The sequence below is a fragment of the Abramis brama genome (assembly GCF_963993115.1).
Source record: "Abramis brama genome assembly, chromosome: 22".
In the NCBI taxonomy this organism is placed as follows: domain Eukaryota; kingdom Metazoa; phylum Chordata; class Actinopteri; order Cypriniformes; family Leuciscidae; genus Abramis; species Abramis brama.
Window position 1 is genome coordinate 32,598,916 of NC_139984.1, and position 25,814 is coordinate 32,624,729.

Genomic DNA, 25,814 nt, shown 5'->3' on the forward strand with positions numbered 1-25,814 from the left:
ATTCAACATTAAATATAGTAGTTTAATGTAGGACTGACACTAAAACTCTGAAAACTTCTCACCCAGATTCCTATGGCAGAGAAACGGCCATTTTAATTGCTAATTAGAGATTATTCTGTCATATCGTATCCTGCCTTTCATAAGCTCCCGTTCAAGATGCTCACGCAGAATCGTGTCCTCGCGTGCGTTCGCCCTCAAGAGTGGTTTGCAGTGTTTAGCCCTATTCGGACGGGACTAGTGTAACATGGAGAGGTGAGGTAAAGTCATTATCACCAGAGCTTCTCTGTGATTTTAGTCCCGTCCGAATGTGCATCTCAGTGATCATGACAGACAATGTCAGTAAAGATTACAGCGACTTTTACCTTCAGTAAAAAGGTCCGAAAAAATGACCTCAGGTAATATTGATCCCGTGCGAATAGACCCGCTGTAAATATGTCCGTAAATATTCCGTCATTTTTAAAAGTAAAATTTTAGTTGGTTAGTTGCTAGGCAGTTGCTAGGGTGTTCTGGGTGGTTGCTAGGCGGTTGCTAGGCAGTTGCTAAGGTGTTCTTGGTGGTTGCTAGGCGGTTGCTGGGGTATTCTTGGTGGTTGCTAGGGCGTTGCTAGGTGGTTGCTAGGGTGTTCTGGGTGGAAAAGTAGTTTTCCGCGGTTTTTCAAGTATGGAGACGCTTGATAAAGCATCAGTTGCGTTCTAGACGCTGGAACGAGTCTGTGGCAAAACTCAAGTGTTTCACACACACCATCAGATCAGAAAGAAGATCGACAGCACTTGTTAGAGGCACGAAACAACTTTTAGTGTTAGATAAGTGCCTATTACCAACACAATCCAATCAAGTTAATTAATACATCGTTCGACCGGACATAACTGTTTTATATATATAAATATAGGTTATATGTGTTTGCACACATGATATCAGGAAGCAGCGTAACACACACATGACGACAGGAGTGACGGCGGTGTGTAAATCGAGTTACTCTCACACTTCTGCTGGTTTACTGAGATCTCTTATCCCGTGAGAACTGGCCATTAATATTACAGACGTCCTGTGGTAAAATTACACTCCATCTACCCTGGTAAAGTTAATCCCGTCCCAATAGAGCTTTTGACCCAAGCGGCAACCTTGCGGTCTCTCTCTTGAATCCAACACTGAAGTGAATTAAACTGCAGTTCATCGACTGGCCACTAGAGACCGGCTGCAGAAGAGAGTCAATCCCATAGACCCCCATCTTAAAATGGCCAACTTTACAGCAGAAAAAAACACGTTTACAGCCTGGTAATAGGCTATATAGCTAATTTAGGCTAGCGCGAGTCAACGGTAACTGCTAGCCTGCCATTAAAAACAGTTTTACCCACTCCACAGTACACCAAAAGCAAATAAATTATAACGCCAGACTATCGATGTAAATGTCTGTTGAGAGAATAATGTTGAACATTGTTGAACAGGCGAACTATGCATCTGGAAGGACTGGGTGAAAAATGTTGAAAACTGTCTCCACTGGTAAATAACACCCAGGCTAACTTGGAAATGAGGTCTGATGTCCAAAATCCTGAACCACCCCTTTAAACTATCTCGGCAGCTAGGTTATTCGAGCTCCCTCTCGGGATCAGTTATGCGAACACAAGCGTCCCAGCACCTCAGCAATCGGGTTTCAGTATGAAGCTGCAATATGACGGTGCATGTCACCAAACATGACTGACTGAATGGGAACCCTCATTCCCTGAAGGATCTCTCTCTCTCTCTCTCTCTCTCTCTCTCTCTATATATATATATATTTATGTCTATCTCTCTATCTATATAAATGAAGTAGAGATGAGATGATGATACCGGTGTATGAAGATGTCGTTGTCGACGGCCCACTGGTAAAACTCATCTCTGACGGTCACAGAGTAAATGACAGAGAAATCTTCACCGCTCAGAACCTTCTCTGGAGGACGCAGGACCCACGCCATCTCTAGACCTGCACACACACACACACACACACGCACACACACACACACACACGTTAGGGGACTTTCCATAGACATAATGATTTTTATAATGTATCAGTACTTTTACATTTTCAGAAAGCAACACACACACACAACACACACACACTCACAAATAAACACACACACACACACACATATATACAGAGACACACACATATACACACATACACACACACAGCCACACAAACATCAAACGTGTGTGTGTGCGTGACTGAGTGAGTGCGTGTCTGTGTGTATGTGTGTGTGACTGTGGGTGTCTGTGTGTCTGAGTGAGTGAGTGTGTGTGTGTGACTGAGTGAGTGTGTGTGTGTGACTGAGTAAGTGTGCGTGTGTGTGTGACTGAGTGAGTGTGCGTGTGTGTGTTTGAGTGTGTGTCTGAATGTGAGTGTGTGTGTGTGTGTCTGTGTGTGTGTGTGTCGTACCTCCGCAGTCGATCATGTTGAGTTCATCTGGTTTGTCCAGAGGCCAGCAATCATATTCACTGTTATCCAGATCATGCCATCCAAACACACACATCACAAAACACATCTGCAACAACAACACAACACACAGGTTATCCAGCAGCTCCTCTGTGAAACTTCTCCCCTACGTGTATAGATCAGTAAAGAGCTCTTACCGTGCAGATGTAGAGAGATGGGCTCATGTCGACAGGTGTGTGTTGCTGCTGTTGCTCTGAAGGCTGTGAGACTGTAATGAGATTCAGACGGAAGGATGAAGATGATGAGGGGTTTCTGCACATGCGTCCTTCATCCTCACACAACCACAATTAAAACACATTTACATACTTTCATATTATTCACATGTTTGTTTGCACGATTACTGGTGTCCACTCAACATCATCAATTAAACATTTTAGTAAGTTTTAAGTTTCTTAAATTGTGTAGCCTCTTAAAAAAGACACACAAATGACTGAATGTCTTTATTTATAAATAATCATGTATTATAGACAGCTAAAACCGCTTCTAATTAAAGTGTTTGATGTGTAGAGTGTGTTCATGATTTAGAGTGTATTATTTTAGTTTTCGGATGCCGATATAATGAGTTTAGTTTTAAAAGTGGAAACGCGTCTCCATCTAGTGGTTGAAATGAAAACTGCAGAAACCTTTAGTTTTTTTGTTTTTTTTTGTTACAGGATCACCTACATTATTTTCTGCATTCATGTTTTATCTGATCTGAGTAAATCAGTCGCTGTGTATATATATATATACATATATATATATCATCAATATCAACACAACATCATCAATTAAATATTTTTAAGTTTTCTTAAATTGTGTCGCCTATATAAGACTCTTAATATATATATATATAACCCCCAAATACGTGATTATTAATAGTATTTTTTTCTTGATTATTAATATGCATTGATCTGAGTTATCAGTTTCATATGGACTGCATATTTCTGGATAATATATATAATGAAATAAAATATGTAATATAAAATATGTATTACAGCTATAGCTTCAAATATATAAATATAATTTTAGTAATGATTTTAGAGCATTACTAAGATTGATAATATAGAGTAATAATAATAGCTAATTTTACTCTTATTGCTTTTGACGCGGACACGCGCACGTGCGCGTGCACAGAGGGCGGAAATGCAGCGGATGTCGGTGATTTTGAAGCGGAGCTGCAGGATCTCAGTGAGTGAATTTACTACGTAAAATACATTTCTGCTTCACACTTTATATTCGTGTTTAATCGGCCTCTACTCGCGTTCATATGTTTGTCTCGCTCGTGTCTCGTGCTGATGGTGTGACGCGTTATTCGGGCAATAGACGGATAATAGTGTGATGATGTTGAAAAATTAATACACCTAACAAAGAGAGAAACGGGTTAATTTAAGAGCTGTAATTAATGTTAAATCTGACTAATAATCTCTTTATAAAGGATAGGAGTAGGTTGTTTTTTAGCTAAAGCAGATTACGGAAGATAAACGACAATACCGTTTAACATAAGTAACGTTATGTCATCATATAAGCTCTAATAAGGCTCTGAACATTCACAGTCTCAGTGTGTTTGTTAATGTCTGATTCTGTGTGGTCCGGCTTTATGTTTTTATCTGTGTTATTGTCTGCTAATACTACTTCCGGTCGATAGACGTTTTTGAAATCTCCATGGTAACTGCACTTTTCCGCCTTTTTACTTTTTTAGTTTCTGACATTTACAAAACTGTTATTACTATGGTAAGTACATGTAACATATGTAACAAGGACACTGTAAAATAAAGTGTTACCAAATTATTTTATTTTTTACATGTACCATGTAAATATCATGATCTATGATAATCAATTAGTACCAGCATATTTAATACCAGCATATTTTATATGTGTGTAGGTCTGAAATGCTAGAAGAGAAGCTGAAAATAGGAAGTGTGTGTTTGATTGTGTGTGTGTTCAGGCTCTGCTGGGCTCGTGATGGGGAAGCATTTCTTCAGCGAGACGGACATCAAGAGCGTGTGGGAGCAGGTGTCCACGGCCTTCTGGCAGAGATACCCCAACCCATACAGGTACACACTGACCCATACAGGTAAACCCTGACCCATACAGGTACACACTGACCCATACAGGTAAACCCTGACCCATACAGGTACACACTGACCCATACAGGTACACACTGACCCATACAGGTAAACCCTGACCCATACAGGTACACACTGACCCATACAGGTAAACCCTGACCCATACAGGTACACACTGACCCATACAGGTACACCCTGACCCATACAGGTAAACCCTGACCCATACAGGTACACACTGACCCATACAGGTAAACCCTGACCCATACAGGTACACACTGACCCATACAGGTACACACTGACCCATACAGGTACACACTGACCCATACAGGTAAACCCTGACCCATACAGGTACACACTGACCCATACAGGTACACACTGACCCATACAGGTAAACCCTGACCCATACAGGTACACACTGACCCATACAGGTAAACCCTGACCCATACAGGTACACACTGACCCATACAGGTACACACTGACCCATACAGGTAAACACTGACCCATACAGGTACACACTGACCCATACAGGTACACACTGACCCATACAGGTAAACACTGACCCATACAGGTAAACCCTGACCCATACAGGTACACACTGACCCATACAGGTAAACCCTGACCCATACAGGTACACACTGACCCATACAGGTAAACACTGACCCATACAGGTACACACTGACCCATACAGGTAAACACTGACCCATACAGGTAAACCCTGACCCATACAGGTACACACTGGACCATACACTGACCCATACAGGTAAACACTGACCCATACAGGTACACACTGACCCATACAGGTACACACTGACCCATACAGGTACACACTGACCCATACAGGTACACACTGACCCATACAGGTAAACCCTGACCCATACAGGTACACACTGACCCATACAGGTACACACTGACCCATACACTGACCCATACAGGTAAACCCTGACCCATACAGGTACACACTGACCCATACACTGACCCATACAGGTACACACTGACCCATACAGGTACACACTGAACCATACACTGACCCATACAGGTAAACCCTGACCCATACAGGTACACACTGACCCATACACTGACCCATACAGGTACACACTGAGATCACACACAGCCCAATCCCTGCGAAAACTTTAAGAAACCTTCCCTAGCTAACTAAAAACAAACCTTATAAACTTCTGGGAACGTTAGAATAACATTAGGGAAACGTTAAAATAACGTTTTACAAACCAAAAACTAACGGTCTATTTCCGTTAAGAAAACTGTCCTAGCTAACCAAAAAAACCTTAAAAAAGAGCGTTCTGGAAACGTTAGAATAACATTCTACAAACTGGGAACCAACATTTTTTCAGAAAAATCAGAAAACGTTAGTTTTTGGTTTGTAAAACGTTATTTTAACGTTCCCAGAACGTTTTTGTTTAAGGTTTAGGTTTGTTTTTGGTTAGCTAGTAGAGTTTTCTTAACGGAAATAGAATGTTAGTTTTTGGTTTGTAAAACGTACTGTATACGTTTTTTTCAGGATATTTAAAAATAACTTCCCTGAAACATTCTGGGAACATTCTTTCATTCATGTTGGCAAAATAATATCCAAATGGGAACATCACGTTAGGGGAACGTTCTGTGCTTTCTGGGTATATATAGATAGATATGCAAATTTTGCAATAAAAAATATAGAATATTTCTACATGCATAATTAACAAATATAATAACATATATTCCAAGTTGTTTTCAATTTGATCGTCATTCGCAGTGCATCATGGGATTGTAGGTCTTTCCCTCATTTAAGCCGTTAAGTTCACAGTCTTCGGGCTCTATTTTAACAATCTAAGCGCATAGTCTAAAGCGCTCGGCGCAAGTTCACTGAGGTCGTGTCCGAATCCACTTTTGCTAGTTTAACGATGGGAAAAATGGTCGCTGCTCCCGGCGCATGGTCTAAAAGGGTTGTCTCTAATCTCATAATGAGTAATGGGATTTTGGGATTAAACCAATCAGAGTCTCGTCTCCCATTCCCTTTAAATGCCAGTTGCGCTCGCGTCATGGCGGATTCGCTATTTACATGTCGGAATTTGATAGTGGAAAGACCGAAGCGTCTCCAGAGCGCAAGCAGAACACCAACGGGACAAGCCGGATTCACCATATCTTTATGTACACAATAATGATCTTTTACATTGTAATCCTTTATTTTAAATATTTGGCATGTTTGTGTCCCTGTGTGTTTAATAAGCAGAGTGTTGCGTGTTGTGGACCCGCCTATAGGCGCACATTAGCCTATTAGCGCGCTCTTTAAATAACAAAATATATATATATATATATATATATATATTGCGCCATTGACTTTAGACCAGGTTTCAGGACGTGAAAATGATAACTGCGTCGGGCTGAAACTAGCAAAACACACTTGCGTCGCGTTTGGTGCTGCATTGCGCCGGGTGTAAGATAGCGCCCTTCGACTTTTTGTCTGATTTTCACTTATATGCTTCAAAACCAAGTTGCCAATGTTGCAATTCATAATTTTTCACCATGTTTTTACCGTGTTCCTCTCAGCACTCATGTTCTGACAGAAGACGTGGTTTTTCGCAAGGTGACATCGGACAACCTGCTCCTGTCCCGACGGCTCTTCACGAAGACCAATCGCATGCCTCGCTGGGCGGAGCGCGTCTTCCCGGGAAACCTGTCGCGTTCGGTTTACATCATCGAGGATTCTGTCGTCGACCCCGCAAACAGGAGCCTCACCACGATGACCTGGAACATAAATCATGCCACGTTTATGGTAAACGACAACACACACATACTGACAGTTACACTTCATTTAGAAATAATCGACACACTTTCAGGTGCAAAACTAAATGAAAGTATGAAGTAGATGTTTGGAAATACTGCTTGTGTTTGTAAAAGTATTTCTATGAAAGAATGACAGAAATCCGCTCTTAGTCAAATTTAATATTTAAAGGGGCGGTTGATTATGATTTAACTTTAGTTAGTGTGTAATGTTGCTGTTTGAGACATCTGCAAAGTTACAACACTCAAAGTTCAGAGCAAAGGGAGATATTTGCTTTTAAAGAAATCGCTTTTTAAGGACTACAACAAACGGCTGGTAGAGACTACACCACATTCCTCCAGGGTTAGTGACATCACCAACCCTAAAATTAACATAAACCCTGCCCCCGGAACACGATTTATAGATTATCAAGACAGAATATGCTAATCAATGACTAGAAGATAACTACACATCAGCTGCATAAATTCATCAACTAACCATTCAGAAATGTCCTGTTGCTTCTACATGTTGTCACTTCTTCTCGAGTCTCTCCATCATCGTCTGACTCTGGTTTGAACATAAAAGGCTAAAAGTTTTTGAAATTTTCAGTGCATGTGTGTGTGAGTGAAAGCTCTTGAAGCTCCGCCCCCTGTGCCGGGAGCAGCAGCTCATTTGCATTTAAAGGAACAGACACAAAAGGGTGAATTTTTGCTCACCCTCAAAAAGTGACAATTTTAACATGATATATAAACATATCTGTGGAGTATTTTGAGCTAAAACTTCACACACACACTCTGGAGACATCAGAGACTTATTTTACATCTTGTGAAAAGGGCATTATAGCACCCCTTTAAAGTTTTTAAGTGAGGAATTGACAGTTTGATTACGTCAGTCAAGACACAGTTATTTATACAGCATATACAAGTTCAGTGATGGTTAATTTTTGTTGTAAAAAAGTTATTTAGTTAATTTATATATATATATAGCCGCTCTGGAGTAAACCGTGATGTCTTCGTCCAGCTCAGTTCAGTTCTTGTGTAATAGTGTCAATGCAAGCAGGTCAAAAATATGGTTAAATATTAAATTAAATGTTAAATTTAATGTCCCCAACTAAGCAAGACAAAAGCAAATGGCAGCAAAGGTGGAAAAAGGCGACAGTGTCGAGGAACCAAAACTCGTGAACTAATGAACTAATGTTAGAAAAAGGTCCTCACAATAATTACAAAAGACAAGCAAACAATCAGCAGTACAATAAGAACTAAATTACAAACAAATGTGTGTGTGTGTGTCACCAGCGTGTCGTGGAGCGCTGTGTGTTTCTCGGCGAGCGGGACCGGCCTGTCTGGACTCGGATCACCAGGGAAGCCTGGATCTCATCAGGAGTCTTCGGCCTCTCCAGACCCATACAGGTGATACACACACACACACACACACACACACACACTCACTTCCTGTCAACTCCCCGCTTTCACCAACAACTAATGCCCAAACACTGAAAAACATGCAAGAGAAAAGGTTAACACTATACAATAAGGCTCATTAGTTAACATTATCAAATGTGTTGCTCATGGTTAATTAATACATTAACTACAGTATTTATTAATGTTTGTTAATGTTAGTCAATAAACAGGTTTTAGTCTAATTTAACAGGTTCAAATTATATACAAATTTGGATTTACCAGGGTTCGTACAAGGCGCTTAAAAATAATTATTGAAAGACAATATATGTGAAATTAGTGTTTAATTTTATCGATAAAACAATCTTTTCACACAAACTAAACGCTGCAGCCCGTCTTCGCATGGCTGTGAGTGTGATATCGTTCATATAATTATTCAAGTATATGATACAGCTTTTATTCTTCAGGTCAATCATATATTCATGAGTGGAAAAATCAGTTTGAATAAGGAAAGCGATGTCTTTGTCCTAGTATCATTTCAATGGTTAAAGTTTCCACAGCCATTGCTTGTGTTGCACTTTATTCGTACCATTTTGTTTTATTAGTATATTTTTGTTTATCTATTTACCCTTAGAATTTGAAAGATATTGTTTGATAAGTGAGATCTCTGATTGTAGTCCTTGAAAACCAAAAAAGTAGTGCTTGAAAAGTCCTTGAAAGTCCGAACCCTGATTTACATTTATCAGCCAATATATCGGCTCTCAAATATAAAGAATTATCCGTTATCGGCCAAGATTTTCATATCGATGCGTCAACACTAAACGTCCATAAGTTTCTGTGTTAGAGTGAAATGTGGCTCTTGTCAGCATTAACCTTCAATCGTGTGTCTCTTCTTCCTGTAGGAGTTTGGTTTGGCCCGATTCAGGAGTAACCAGGCGAAAGCCATGAAGGGTTTGGAGCACGCGCTATCAAACCTACAGAGTAAGAAATATATTTATATAAACTTAATATGTAGCCTACTATATAAACAATCAAGCAGTTGAGATTCACTATAGAGTATACATCGCTTTACGTGAGTTTTTGAACTCCTGACATTTTAACTCCTGTAGTCCATCATTTTATCCATTAAAACTCTTCTTTAATCACCAAAATGACATATTTAAAAGTTTTTTTCCTTGAAAAAAAAATCTTCATGCCTTAAAATATCTTGACTGTAACTCGGCACCCTTGCCTCATTTAGTATGTGTGGCTCTATGAATATGCAAATGAGCCCCGCCTCCACTCACTCACTCAGTTGACGATCACACGTTGATCTGATTGGTTACAAGGTAGTTTGTGACGTCAGAAACACCAGCGATTTCAAAGCGTGTTTTTGAGACTGTCTTTGGTTCACTGCAGTTTTAAGGAGGAAATACTCAGCAATGGAGTCGACTTATGAATTTACACATGGTTTGTCTTAAAGCATATTAAAAACACCACATAGACACATAAACATTAAAGCTGGATTAAATTACCTTTATAAAGACATGAAATGTTCTGTTATATTTGTGTAACTGAAAGAACAGCAGATAAAGTAATAGTTATTGTTAGTAATTGTTAGTTCCTCTTTCCATTGGTGTTTATCAGTGTTATGTGACTGAAACTTTATGCAAACATTTTTCCTTGACAGAAAGAGCAGAAAGTGTGTTACCAAGTTATTCTGCAGTATTCTAATGTTTCCTTCTCATTTTTCCTTTTTTTCTGTGTGTGTTCATCGATTCAGAAGCTTCGACCGCATGTCACGGAGAATCTGCAGAGAAACACAAAAACATGAACTCTGCCTCCAAATCCCAGAAACCCCAGCAATACATATGATCCATATCAACACAGTGAGCTTCATGAACCCTGTGGGTCACACGTCCCGGTCACCCCGAATCACGACTGTTTCACAGCAGTTTAGACGTTCGCATCTCATTATAATTCTCAGGACGGTATGGAAGCTCATTTCCTCCACACACAACACAAATATTACGCTTTGGTAAATCTGAATTATGACATAAAAATTCATTTCAATCAATTCAAGTCACATTTATTTGTATAGCGGTTTTCACAATACATATCGTTTCAAAGCAGCTTTACAGAAAAAGTCATAAATATGAGATTAAAAAAGTCGAAATTATGATAGAATGTCAATTTTGACTTTTTGTCATAATTATGACTTGTCTGAATTATGACTTGTATGTCATTATTATGACTCAAGTTTTTACTTTTTAAAACATAATTGACTGTTAATGTCATAATTAGAACTTTTATGTCATAATTTCTACGTTTTAAAGTCATGATTTTGACTTTTCATATCCTAAATATGACTTAGCATGTCAGTTTCAACTTTTTATGTCATAATTATGACTGTCAATTTCGACTTTTTGTCCATTTTAATGTCATTTTATGACTTAACGTCGTAACTCTGACTTGTCGTAATTTCGGCTTTTTAATGTCATTAAGACTTTTCATGTAATTATGACTTTGATGTTATAATGTTTACTGTTTGTCAATTTCAACTTTTTATGACATAATTATGACTTTTATGTCAATTTCAACTGTTTGTCAATTTTAAATTTTTATGTCATAATTATAACATTAATGTAATAATGTTGACTGTGTCAATTTTGAATATTTATGACATAATTGACTTATGACAATTTAAAAATTTTGTCAATTTCAACTTTTTGTTATAATATGACTTAACATCATAATTTTGATTTGTCATAATTATAACTTGTCATAATTTAGATTTTCCATCTCCTAAATATGTCTTAGTATGTTAGTTTTATGTCATTATGATTTACAAAAGCATGATTTTTGATTATGTGGCGGAAATGGGCTTCCATATGACTGCAAAACAAAGAATATATTATTTTAAGTATTATAAGTATTTATACATTGTAATATTTGTACTGTCTTTAATTTATGCTAATTTCAAAAAAATTATAATATATAAAAGAATGATGAAGAACTAGTGCATTACGGCAATGAGAAACTTTTGAGGAATGTTTTTAAAGTCACAATGCACAATTCTTAATGGTCATTACATTTCTAATAAAAAAATATATATAAATATAAATATGGTAAAATATGACCTGAACATGTTTTAATGAGATTCACCCATAAAACAAGCGACTTGCGCAGAGAGGTCATGTGACGTGATCTGATCTGATCTAATAGTAAAGCTCAGGTAAGAGAAAACTGCAACTGATGAAGAGCCGTGATGATCAATATATCATGCACCATATTTCTTTAGAAATTTCATTTATTAGAAATGAAAACTCAGGAAAAGATATTTTGCAATTGTGTACAATTGACGCCGTCACCCTGAAGTGTGTGTTTCTGACTAAAAGCACAGTAGAACGTGCTGGTTATAGATTATATACTGTATAATGTGATAATTATCATCATATCAAATCAGATATCATCAGTTTAAGATTAAAACGATAAACTTAAAGCTGTGCCTCTAACTCTGCTAATGTTTTAATTAGTTTCTAGTAATAATATGGAGAAAAACACCATGCATTACAATTTAGAAAGCACCGAACAACATAATTTTGAGAATTTGTTTAACTTATAGAGCTATTTTTTGTTGTAATATTTGTTCTGCTCTGTTTAGATTCCTTTCATATGTTTGTATTCGCATTCCTTGACAGATTATTTAGTGTGAAATTTAAGGAAATGTTTTCGAATGAAGAATATTGTTGTGAAAATGAATATTTCACTGTTCTGTAGTTGTATCAATTTAGCTTTTGTTTTGAAAAGATGAGATATGGACTCTTTAAATAAAGAAACAAATGACGAAACTCTTGAGAATAATTACATTTACATTTAGATTTAAAAAATAATTGCAATTACATTACAAGCTGTGACAGCTTTTAAGATATTTTGATTATTTCAGTACCATTAAGACATTAAGCACCAGTACTTTTTTATCAGTATTTTGAATTAGTTTCTATTTTTCTATTTTTGGTTTTCATTTTAGTTTTTGTCACTTTATTAAATGTTTTATATATATATACAGCGGGGGAAATAAGTATTGAACACGTCATCATTTTTCTCAGTAAATATATTTCCAAAGGTGCTATTGACATGAAATTTTCATCAGATGTTGGTAACAACCCAAGTAAGCCATACATACAAAGAAACAAACAAAAATAAGTTCAGAAATTAAGTTATGTGTAATAATGTGAAATGACACAGGGAAAAAGTATTGAACACATGAAGAAAGGGAGGCGCAAAAAGGCATGGAAAGCCAAGACAACAGCTGAAAACTTACAGTAATTAAAAAGCAATCCAGCCCCCTGTCAGTGGAAATTAATAACAGCTGGTTCAGTCCCAAATGATGGCCTACAAAAAGGTCTCATTGCCAAGGTGTCACACAAGACACATCTCATGATGGGTAAAAGCAAAGAGCTGTCTCAAGACCTTCGCAACCTAATTGTTGCAGAACATAATGATGGCATTGGTTATAGGCGCCATTCTAAGCTTCTGAATGGTCCAGTGAGCACTTTTGGGGCCATAATACGGAAGTGGAAAGACAATAATTTCACCATAAATTTGCCTCGACCAGTGCTCCTCGCAAGATTTCTGACAGAGGAGTGAAAAGAATAATCAGAAGAGTTGTCCAAGTCATTACTAGTGTGTTCCTATGATCTTCACTTTAGAATAGTGATCCAAATTATTAGTAGTTCCTTTACAAAAATTTAACACTTGATTAATAACTAATGGGTTACCTTATATTATACATTATGCATTATTAATATTAATTATGAACCTGTATATAGTAGTTCTTAGTAGTCTTCAGTGAGGTACTGTGTGAATAATAGTAGTTATTGATTAGCTAATAGTGAACTACCACATTCAACTGAGCGCTGTTACTTACTAATTTGTTAATCGGAGTTCATTGTTAGTTAGTAGTTACTAAAATGTTAATAGTGCGTTACTCATTTGTTCCTGTGTAGTTATTCATTAATGTAGGAACAATATTATAAAGAGTTACCCATTTTTTGTACAAAAATAAGAGCAGAAGTACTGCACAAACAGAAACCACTGTAATAGCAGGATGCTTTATTGACTTATGAAAATCAGTTTGTGGCATAAACGCCTAAATGAACTCGTATTGTTGTTCAGACGTGCCTGTGTTACGAAGTCCAGCGCAGAGCAGAAGAACACACAAGCACATCACATCTGAAGCCATTGCTCTCCGTCTCTTCTTTCTCTCCGTTCACTCGCTCGGATGGACAGCTGAGAGAAAAAGAGAAGTATTCAAGGTACTTTACGCTAGTCTCCACTTCCTGAGAAGTTCTGACCAGAGCAAATCAGAACGAGTTGGTCCATTATTGTTGTACATGCATCATAATGTTGAAAAGCTTTATTGAAATATACTACCACATAAACTCTGATTTCACAGAACTGTAGGATGCAACTCAAAGTGTAATAAACTCATAAAAACAGGCCTGTGTGAGTCCCTCTAGTGGCCAACATCATGGTTTTGTTCTTTTGCAGTGATTATAATACATGCAAAACAGACTCGCCTAACAAAATACGTGCAAAAAAACATTTCGCTAACATTCTCATTAAGTTATGAAAACGTTCAAATCATCTTTTGTTGTTGTTATGCCAATGTTAAGGGAACATTCCATTTGATCATTCTTCAAACATTATTGGAATGTTACTTTTGAACGTTTTTCCTGAACGTTCTTAAACGAGCAACATTTAAAAAACCGTCCAACTAAAAGTTCCATGGATGATGTATAAAACGTTTTAAGAACATTATTAAATGCCAAATAGTTACACATCATTTTAAAGTGTCATTGTTACAGTGTAATTATATATTTACGTACTGAGTAATATTATTAAATAACATGTAGGCTACTTACTATAGGGTTAGGGTTTGGTTGAGGGTTAGTTGCATGTTATTATGCATAATTTACTGTTATTGCTATGGTAAGTACATGTAACATCTAAGGAAACTGTAAAATAAAGTGTTACCAAATAACTGAACGAACGTTCTAGTAACTTTACAAGAAGAATGTTTGTACAGAGAAACTTGCCAGAACGTTATAGCGAAGGTCTGATGAACCGTTCCTTGTTTTATAGCTGGAATATGTTTCTATTGATACATCACATACAGAATCATGCTAATTCCTGCAGTCTTACCTGTATATGTATATATTTTTTTACCTGTATACATATCTATGGTCTTACCATCTTACCAGCTGTTGCTAGGCGAAACCCAGGTGTGCTCTGATTGGTCTGCATCCTGCAGCCTCGAGCCAATCAGCATCAGATCCGATGAACGTTCATGGCATTATATTTGTCTGCAGTCTCGCGCCGTCTGTTGTAAAAATGAGATTTTACATTTGAGTGCAACATATACGTAAGTAGTAAATGTTTTTGTGCGCTGTTCGTTTTGTCGTTATGAAATCCCGGTTCGCTCGTGTGTCGTCTGTGATGTGACGGCTGGAGCTCTCGGTGGAAATGGCGGACGGAGAGAGACAGTCGGTGCAGAATCAGGAAAAATGAGCGAATCAGAAAGAGAAGCGACTTTCATTAAAGGCCGTTTGCTACAGTAACACCAGCGACATCGAGCATCACTGATCACTCGCCGCGTTTAGTAAGGTTGGTGCATTTATTTATAATCGATACGGATGTGTGATGATTATTGCTGCAGGTGCATAAAGCATCACTGAACTAAAGCTCCGTGTTCGAGTGTGTGTGTGTGTGTATTCTGTTACGCTTCTGCCTGGGCCTGTTTAATCTTTTTCATTCGCAAACAATTGTTGCGTTAATGTTTAAAGTTTGATTGCACACATGCACATGCAGAATAACACTTAAACACATTTAATGCATTGCACACATAATACGACACACGCATGCATCTCTCTTGTACACCTTTTTTAAAACACTGTTTGCGCTTATAAGAGTTCAGAGGAAAAAAATGCTGTTTATTTCAGCAATGGTTGATTATTATGTTTTTTTCCCCCCTTCTCATTTATAGATGATCCTGACAGCATATATGGACACCTGTGTCCTTCACCAGGTAAAGACACTTACAACACCTGTGTGTGAGATATAGTTTTTTTATGTCCATATTAAAAGTCTTCTCATAATGTCCAAAAGCAATTGGCAATTAATTTAGTTTCACATGACCATCTGTTTCTACCTTTACATTCAATCATTCTGCAATTAAAAAAAAAAAAACTTGGTTATACTAACATTAAGGGAACATTACATTTTAACATTTTGCAAACGTTATGAGAATGTTACTTTTGAAATATTATTATTTTATTTTTTTTAAAGCTAGACGAAACTAAAACCTTTCAGAAAAAAGTTCCATAAATAGCGTTTTTGTGGTAACGTTTTGAGAACGTATTTAAAGACCAGATCACTTTGAATCGACACTCTATTATTGTTACTGGAAGAATTTTGATCATTCCATTTTAGCATTTTGCAAACATTATGGGAATGTTACGTGGTAATGTTTTGAGAACATTATTAAAGACCAGATACTTTAAAGGTAGGGTAGGCAATTTTTTGGAGCGGCTAGCAATAGCAAGTTAGCTTTGAAAGCATGAGCGTCTCCAAAGCCACGCCTTCTTCAAAACACAGGAACAAAGCGTCACGAGACGAGAGACAGGCACTGACCTGTAGCACCTGACGGCTGCAGATTCATTTCGGTGTCAGTTTTGCCATTGATACGCATAAATTCGAGTCACGAACCGCTCCAAGTTTAACGTCACGGGTTTCCATCTCTTCCAAATAACGGTAGTTATGGCGTGAACACAGCATAAGCTGGTTGTTTTGGTTCAGGAGGAAGTGTAAAAGGCGGCTGCTGTTTCGTTTGCGGTGTTCGGTGACTGACATCTGTCTACAACTCTGCATAGCATAAAACTCTCTGATGATGTGTAATGTCTAATGAGGTATGAATGCAAGGTGGACCGAATGCAATGATTAGACTAACATTTTATGTTCCTCCGCCTTCGACAGATGATATATATATATCATATGTATTTTTATATATATATAGACCACTTAAATAAATACATTTAGACCACTTAAAGTCCCCCTGTGGTGAAAATCAAGCTTTAAGTCAAACCATGTGTAAATTCATAAGTCGACACCATTGCTGAGTATTTTCTCCTTAAAACTGCAGTGAACCAAAGACAGTCTCAAAAACACGCTTTGAAATCGCTGGTTTCTGACGTCACAAACTACCTTGTAATCAATCAGATCAACGTGTGATCGTCAACCAGTGGATCTCTGAGCTGAGTGAGTGAGTGGAGGCGGGGCTTATTTGAATATTCATAGAACCGCGCATACTAAATGAGGCAAGGGTGTCGAGTTACATTCAAGCTATTTTAAGGCTATTTTATTTTTATTAAAAAAATATATATATACATGTCATTTTGGTGATTAAAGATGAGTTTTAAGGGATACAATTATTGACTACAGGGGGACTTTAAGAAGAAGTATTTCGATGAAATATCATGAAAACTTGTGAATCCTTCACAATTAGACCAGGAACATTTATTTAGAAAGTACATGTGGTCTATTTTTAGTTCATGTTCATTTTTTTTTTTTTATGATTTAAAGATTGTGCTTTCTGTGCACTTGTTTAAAGTGGCATTCTCTCTTTTTGATGTGTTGTTGCCAGACTCTGCGGGCTCTGAATGCCCCATAGCAGCAGTTCTGGAGGAAGAGGGGGACCGAGTGTTTCGGTGGCGTCACGCGCTGCTGCAGGGGATGGAGTACCACAGTTCAGGGACCCTGCCTCTCCTGGGGAGCCCGCGCTACTGTCCCGGCACTAACAGCGCCAGCGGATACCTCTGCCAGACCGGACACTGCTGCCAGGAGACCGGCTGCTGCACATACTACTATGAGCTGTGGTGTGAGTCCTTCTGTCTAACCAGCACACACACACAATTACTGTCAATATTCATCCCAGCTAACAAAAATACATCATTTTGTTATTTCCGAATGTTCTCTGAACAAAAAAAAAATCTTGGTTATGCGAACCTTAAAGTCCCCCTGTGGTGAAAATCAAGTTTTTAATGTTGTTTTTATGTCTTTGTGATGTTTTTTTTAATATGTTTTAAGACAAACCATGTGTAAATTCATAAGTCAACACCATTGCTGAGTATTTTCTCGTTAAAATTACAGAGAACCAAAAACGCGGTTTGATATCGCTGGTGTTTCTGACGTCACAAACTACCTTGTAACTAAGGTAACCAGAGTAGATCTCTGAGCTGCTGTGAGTGAGTGGAGGCGGGGCTAATTTGCATATTCATAGAACTGCAAATACTAAATGAGACAAGGATGTCGAGTTACATTCAAGATATTTTAAGAAATTTTTTTCCAAGGAAAAAAAAATTAAATATGTAATTTTTGTGATCAAAGATGAGTTTTAATGGATAAAGTTACTGACTACAGGGGGACTTAAAGGGAACATTCCTTTTTATCATGTTGGGAACGTTACTTTTGAATGTTCCCTGAAAAAATGTTACATGAACATTCAAATAAAAAGTTTCCGATTTTTTTTAAAGTATAAATATTGTTTTTGTGCTTACTGTAGTATTAGGTTCTATACGGTAGTATTAGAATGCATAGGAAATGTGTCAACATTCTATTTTATCATTCTTCAAACATTATGGGAACGTTACTTTTAAATGTTCTCTGAACGTTCTGAAACAAGTAGTAACATTTAAAAATATTAGACAAACATGCAACTAAAAGGTTTCAGAAAAAGGATTCTGTAAATGACGTATAAATAATGTTTTTGTGCTGTTTTGAGAACATTATTAAAGGCCAAATATGAACGTTCTTGGAAGAGCGTTTGTTCAAAACTTTGACAATGTTCCCTGTAAACTGGATTAAAAATGCACATTATGTCATTTAATCACCCTCATGTCATTCCAAACCCGTACGACTTTCTTTCTTAGAATCTTGCATGTTGATTCATTTTTGGGTTGAAATGTTCCTGTTAAGAATAGGGTACAATTTCTAACTAATATATATCACCATATTTACCCAGTTTATTAATTACAGTATATTAAGACACTTTTCTGAGATGTTATGGTTGAATAAGCAAATGAGGCACTATCTAATTAAGTATGCACTCGTTTGCATAAATCTCGAGATTATAAATCTGAACATTGGTTAAAGCCAAGATCAAATTTCTTTTTTGATTTTGTTGACATATTAGAGCTAAAGGTTTTTACTGAGGGGATTTTGAATATCTCTTTTTACCACTGCATAAATCAGAAAATACTGTAAAAGCCCGAAAAAAACAAATTTTTATGAATAAAATGTTATATAAATCAGTGTGAATGATATATGAACAAACCCTTCAGTAAAAACCTTCAGAATATAGACAGGAATAAAACTGTAAATTTTGGTGTTTATAACTGCAGCTGAAGTGGAGGACAAACTCTTCAAAGATATATACTGTAATTGAAATCTACAGATGCAAATAGATAAAGTGCAATAAAACACCTAAATTTGTATTTATGATATTTTCCCCTTTTTACTTTTTGAATTTTACTCTGAAAGAAGACATAGATAGTAGCAAAATAGGCCAAAATGCATATATTTTTGCATATATTGTCTTGCCCTAAATATACAAACACTGTTAAAATACTGTACAACTGATTACTCATTACATACAATACAATAGATTCTGTCATCTTTATTGGTCCATTAATCATGTGTAAATGACGATGTGACTTTATCTGCCCCTGTGGATCGCCTACTCACTTGTCAATCAACAATTGTTGGTTTCAAGCAGCTTTTAACAGAAAGCATCTGATTATAAATAACGCACTTAGCTTTAGTTAACGCACTTTCAAAGGTAGAAGGACTGTACAGAGAAATTTGAAAAAGAAAATTGCATAAAACATTAAATAAAAGACCATAATAAAAAATCATCACATCTAAAATGACAAACTTATTCAGAGTCTTTAAAGTCTGCTTTCAAAAGCAGTGGATTGCAACCAACAGTTTGAAGCCCAAAAAAGTGCATCCATCCATGATGAAAGTGCATCTATCCATGATAAAAGTGCATCTATCCATGATAAAAGTGCATCTATCCATCATAAAAGTGCATCTATCCATCATAAAAGTGCATGATTTACTCACCCTCAAGCCGAACTACTCCTTTAAGGATTGTTGCTTGTGTTTCAGGGTTTTGGCTGCTGTGGAGTGTGCTAATCCTGTTCAGCTGTTGCTGTGCGTATCGTCACCGGCAGGCGAAGCAGCGAGTCCAACAGCAGCAGAGACAGAGAGAGATCAACCTCATGGCCTATCATGGCGCGTGCAGTTACCCGTCCTCCATGTTTGACCTCAGTAAGAACTCATGCTCACAAAGACACACTGCAAAAAATGATTTTCTTACTTAGTATTTTTGTCTTGTTTCCAGTCCAAATATCTAAAAATTCTCAAATCAAGATGCATTTACTAGATGAGTAAAATGACATAAGATATTAAGTCTTGTTTTCTGGGGATATAAATAAAAATTAAGTGAGTTTTTGCTTGAAACAAGCTAAATTATCTGCCAATGGGGTCAGAAAAATAATGTTGTTTCTGTTTGTAAGATTATTTGTTTGAATGGATGAAAGCTATCAGATTTTCAGGTGAGATTCTCAATTAATTCAGTTAACGGATGCCCTGAGGTAAAGTGTTCAGACTGCAGACTCAGCAACGATTGTATTTAATTGTACAGTACAGTGATAACATAACAATAACATCTTAATTTCATAATGTCCTTAAACATAACAATATTGTTTATAAAATGTGTGTCCGTGGTGCGATACCTCGAGTTGTTCTAGATGCGACGCTGCGCTTCTCGTCCGGTGTGCGACGCCTTTAAGAGTCTAAATGAAAACGTGCACAAAGGTAAACGAAGTATATTAATCTTGAGTTCTCATTGGCAGGTTTCCTCGCCTCACTTAAACTGCCATCCTATGAGGAAGTAGCAGCCCAGCCCAGCACACCCCCCCCTCCCTACAGCTCCGTGGCCTACCCACGAGGCTCCGCCCACCCGGGCCCGAGTCACATGATGTCATCCCAGAGCTCCGACAACTACACCAGCTGCTCATGTGACTCCTGCTGTCCGTCATCACCCTGTAGCTCCTCCCCCTCGTCAGCCCAACTCACGGATGAGACCGACACAAGCCACGCCTCCACACCCTCCCTCAGCGAGTCTGGCCACGCCCACGCCGCAGTCATGCACAACGAGAGCGTTCCATTTAACGAAAGTGGCCAATCACCAATCGAGGTCGTGCAGGTGGAGCTTCCATGCCCCAAGGGGGCGGAGCTTCCATGTTCGAAGGGGGCGGGGCTTCCATGCTCCGCCCCCTTGGACTGCAATGGGAACACGAAACCGGTGAAGAACCTCAACACTAGTAGCACAGATAACGTTGCTGACATATTAGACGCATCCCAAACCATTAATACTAACAACATCTGTGATGCAAACAATACTAACATCCCGACGTCGAAGAATATCACCAGCGTTTCGATCTCGTCCTCTTCGTCTCTGCACCTGTTCTCGATCTCCGATCCGCTTGGCGTTCGTCCCGAGGAGAAGAGGGAGGAGCCTGTAGCTCCGCCCCCTCAGTCTCCGCCCAGATCCGCTCTGTTTTCTCCCGGCGTCGAACCCGAGCGCCGTGACTCCACCGTGAGCGACCTGGACGTCGACCAAACGCACTTCCAGCAGCGACGGCTGACTGGCGACTCTGGCATCGAGGTTTGCCGTTGCCGGGTGGAACCTGAAGAAGAGGATGACGAGGAGGAGGAAGGAGGACACTTACCGGCAGAGTCGGCCATTGGGACGGATGACACTCTTCTTCACGATAGTCCAGATTGTTCGGCCAGAGCCAGACAGATGCCAGACGACGGGGGCGGGAAAGAGGCGTGGCCTGTCTCATCCGTGACTCCGCCCACTGACACGGTCGTCATTGCGATGGAAACCGACTGACCTAGTGCATAAATGAGTGTGAGACTGTAGATCTTAAAATCAGTGACACTCTGTGAGAGCAACTGTACAGACTGACATTAGAAGCTGACGCATTAAATCTGTGGTCTTAGCGTCACACACTACCGTAAACTTCGGAATAACTAAGATCAAATCAGCAACAAAATAAATCATGTGACACTGAAGACTGGAGTAATGATGCTGAAAATTCAGCTTTGATCACAGGAATAAATTACAATTCACTATATATTCACATAGACAACAGCTGTTTTAATTTGTAAAAATATTTCAAAATTTTTACTGTTTTTTCTTTTTTTTGTGGATCAAATACTGCAGCCTTGGTGAGCAGAAGAGACTTCTCAAAAACATTTATGAATCTTAATTATTCCTCCCTTTTGACCGGTCGTGTGTCTGTTTCTGTTGACAGATACACTAGATCAGAGATGCCCAAACCAGACCAAAGTTGGCCTGTGATGACCTTTGATTTGGCCCATCATGCAATGGAGGAAGAAACATGCCATCGAAGCATAATTTCATTCCTAATTTATGCATAAAATGTTTAATATAACCTATAATGCAACACTTTTGTTTGATTTTTGGCCATTCGTAGTAAAAAAAAGCATTGCTCTGCACAAGGCGACCTGAAGACACACCCTAAAGAGTGGACAATGTTCTGACTGGACGAGCGGAACGGACCTCCTCTTCTTTCCTACTCTCTCTCTTGACAGTCCGACTGCTGCTTTTGCTCATTAGTTTTTGAAAAGAACACCGACAGTTGTGCTAAAACAACATACACAAACGCCCTTCCCATGGAATTGTGGGTAATGCAGAACACGTGCGCGTCATTACCTGAAGGAACCGTTTCTCCAGAACACCAGCTTGGCCAAAACAGATGCTGCATCGCAAACCACGAACAAAGAATCAAGACGACACCTCAGGACATGACTTTTGCTTCGGTTCTCCATTTATTGTGCTTTTTTAATAACATTTGTTTACGTCTTTATGTCAGACATTGAAACGACATTGTTCATTTACGACGCGCAGGCGGGTGAATCTCACGAAGATCACATTTCATGCCATAATCAAATGGTAGAAATAAGAAATTATATTTTGCATTAAGAAAACACCCCATTTTTAGGACCGTAACAATTTCTGCATTCATTTCATGACAATTAAGCACATTTAACCGTTACTGTCATGTGAAAAAATTATATTTGCAATGTATAATATCGGTACGTCATGACAGTATTTGTTCTAATATATAGGTTCAAATTTAAAAAGTCATTGTATTAATAATGAATATCTATGAGAATAATGAAAATTAAAGAAAACACAACAATAATAATCACGATAATGACCATCAGAGAAGAAAATGTGATTAAATATCATGAAAAAATTAAATAATAAAAATGTAAATATATATATATACACATTTTTATTATTTAATTTATATATATATATATATATATAAAATTACACTGTATATATATATATATATATATATACACACACACATATATATATACATTTACAAAATAACATTTAACTGTTACTGTACATGATTCTAACTTTTTTATTTCACGTTTTCGTGAGATTCATTCAGCCTAAAGACAGAATTTGTTGAATCCATCATACATAGATATATATATATGGAAATAGATCTAATTATACATAAGAATAAATCTAGTAGCTTCAGATGAATATATAAGCTCGATATGAAATGATCTCTATTTTGTACGCATGCTGATCGGAGTGTTTGGTGTGCTGCTGTTCAGTGTTGTCAGAGGGGTTCTGTGTTCCATCTTAGAGTATTGACAGTGTTACCAGCATCACTGTTGCGTTACCATGGCGTTACTATGACGACCCACTCTAGTGTGAGCAATAGAGTGTGTTTGACGTTGATGTGCGGCGCTGTGAACGGTGTAATTCAAACATTTAAAGACTAAACGCTTTACTGAAACCACACAATTAGCAGCCTGTCTTTGTAATCTCTGTTTGCCCAGTGAGTGTGTGTGTGTGTGTGTGTGTGTGTGAGACAGAGACTGATTGTAAATGGTGTTTTATGAATCACTGGTGCTTTAAAGAGAACTGATGAATTGTGATTGATTAAATTAAATGGAATTAATCATTTTGTTTTATTTAATCCATTTGTTAAAAACAAGATGTTACTTCATGCAGTGAACAGAAACCTTTGACCTGCTTCTTGCACAAGGTCAAATATATATATACACACACACACACACACACACGCAAACAGTATATATATTATTTGAATTAAATGAATGTAGGCTATATTTTAGTTTGATAATGTTCAACTTAAATTTGATCTGTTTTTAAAGAAGACGACGCTTGGCAAATTATTGCTGAAGTGAAAAAAACTGTGAACTTAAAATGTTTTTGGTCATAAAAAATGCACAATAATTCTGATTTTATTTTTATATGAAACATTTATTTTCCAAAACATGTTTTACTCTAGAACTGAGTTAATCAAAGCCATAAATCTAAACAAATTGTGTTTCAAATTTGAGGTTGATCTCTCAGAAAATGATCTTTCAGTGAGAGTGTGTTCGGCTGCAGTACCAAACGCTTCCACTAGAGGAAACTCGGCTCATTCATTTCCAATGCGCTCATTTCTGACCGCGAGGAGCACAAGTGTTTTCTGGACCATCTAACCTTTTCGAAGCATGTCCATGATTTTTTTATGTTCATATTTCAAGTGCCAAAACCTTTACCAAGTTTCATACCATTCCAATGAAGTAAAAAACTCAAAAGGTAAAATTGTTGTAAGAAACATAGTTTGTGTTTGAGAGATCAATGGTATGTTTCTAATAGCGTACTAGCATACTATACTGAAATATATAATATGTGTACAGGTAGTGTTCGATACATAGGCTTTGCACTTTCATGATGATAGATGCACTTTTATGATTATAGATGCACTTTTATCATGGATAGATGCACTTATCATGGATAGATACACTTTTATGATGGATAAAAGCACTTTTATGATGATAGATGCACTTTTATGATGATAGATGCACTCTTATGATGGATAGATGCACTTTTATGATGGACAGAAGCACTTTTATGATGAATAGATGCACTTTTATGATGGATAGATGCACTTTTATGATGATAGATGCACTTTTATGATGGATAGATGCACTTTTATGATGAATAGATGCACTTTTATGATGATAGATGCACTCTTATGATGGATAGATGCACTTTTATGATGGACAGAAGCACTTTTATGATGAATAGATGCACTTTTATGATGGATAGATGCACTTTTATGATGATAGATGCACTTTTATGATGATAGATGCACTTTTATGATGGACAGATGCACTTTTATGATGGATAGATGCACTTTTATGATGGATAGATGCACTTTTATGATGATAGATGCACTTTTATGATGGACAGATGCACTCTTATGATGGATAGATGCACTTTTATGATGGACAGATGCACTTATGATGGATAGATGCACTTTTATGATGATAGATGCACTTTTATGATGATAGATGCACTTTTATGATGGATAGATGCACTTTTATGATGGATAGATGCACTTTTATGATGATAGATGCACTTTTATGATGGATAGATGCACTTTTATGATGGATAGATGCACTTTTATGATGATAGATGCACTTTTATGATGGATAGATGCACTTTTATGATGATAGATGCACTTTTATGATGGATAGATGCACTTTTATGATGGATAGATGCACTTTTATGATGGATAGAAGCACTTTTATGATGAATAGATGCACTTTTATGATGGATAGATGCACTTTTATGATGATAGATGCACTTTTATGATGGACAGATGCACTCTTATGATGGATAGATGCACTTTTATGATGGACAGATGCACTTATGATGGATAGATGCACTTTTATGATGATAGATGCACTTTTATGATGATAGATGCACTTTTATGATGGATAGATGCACTTTTATGATGGATAGATGCACTTTTATGATGATAGATGCACTTTTATGATGGATAGATGCACTTTTATGATGGATAGATGCACTTTTATGATGGATAGATGCACTCTTATGATGGATAGATGCACTTTTATGATGGATAGATGCACTTTTATGATGATAGATGCACTTTTATGATGGA

The 25,814-nt window shown here is 37.5% G+C and overlaps 3 protein-coding genes across 4 annotated transcripts in view; 2 read left to right on the plus strand and 1 right to left on the minus strand.

Annotated features, from left to right (window-relative positions):
- LOC311073663 (atrial natriuretic peptide receptor 2) overlaps positions 1-2,673 on the minus strand; it is a 21,668-nt gene extending 18,995 nt beyond the window's left edge. Inside the window, exons 1-3 of the mRNA XM_084099571.1 lie at positions 2,608-2,673; positions 2,414-2,519; positions 1,828-1,960 (exon numbers count right to left, since the gene is read on the minus strand). Of these exons, the coding sequence (XP_083955697.1) occupies positions 1,828-1,960; positions 2,414-2,519; positions 2,608-2,634 (266 nt within the window). The 5' untranslated portion in view covers positions 2,635-2,673. The remainder of the gene's footprint in view (positions 1-1,827; positions 1,961-2,413; positions 2,520-2,607) is intronic.
- Positions 2,674-3,574: 901 nt separating this feature from the next.
- Positions 3,575-12,497, plus strand: prelid1b (PRELI domain containing 1b). The gene is made up of 6 exons (XM_084098609.1): positions 3,575-3,637; positions 4,395-4,503; positions 7,057-7,282; positions 8,566-8,679; positions 9,570-9,648; positions 10,430-12,497. The coding sequence occupies exons 2-6, from the start codon at positions 4,412-4,414 to the stop codon at positions 10,519-10,521; spliced, it is 603 nt and encodes a 200-aa protein (XP_083954735.1). The 5' UTR covers positions 3,575-3,637; positions 4,395-4,411; the 3' UTR covers positions 10,522-12,497.
- A 2,422-nt stretch (positions 12,498-14,919) lies between these two features.
- On the plus strand, positions 14,920-24,571 carry LOC311073367 (uncharacterized protein). 2 transcript variants are annotated; one of them, XR_014604134.1, is made up of 6 exons: positions 14,920-15,315; positions 15,695-15,736; positions 17,351-17,584; positions 19,876-20,037; positions 20,625-22,008; positions 22,095-24,571. XR_014604134.1 is itself a non-coding variant. In XM_084099086.1 (5 exons), the coding sequence occupies exons 3-5, from the start codon at positions 17,440-17,442 to the stop codon at positions 21,668-21,670; spliced, it is 1,353 nt and encodes a 450-aa protein (XP_083955212.1). In that variant the 5' UTR covers positions 14,920-15,315; positions 15,695-15,736; positions 17,351-17,439; the 3' UTR covers positions 21,671-24,571. The 2 variants fall into 2 exon arrangements, 1 of the variants encoding a protein (XP_083955212.1); XM_084099086.1 differs by having other exon boundaries at positions 20,625-24,571.
- The last annotated feature ends 1,243 nt before the right edge of the window (positions 24,572-25,814 follow it).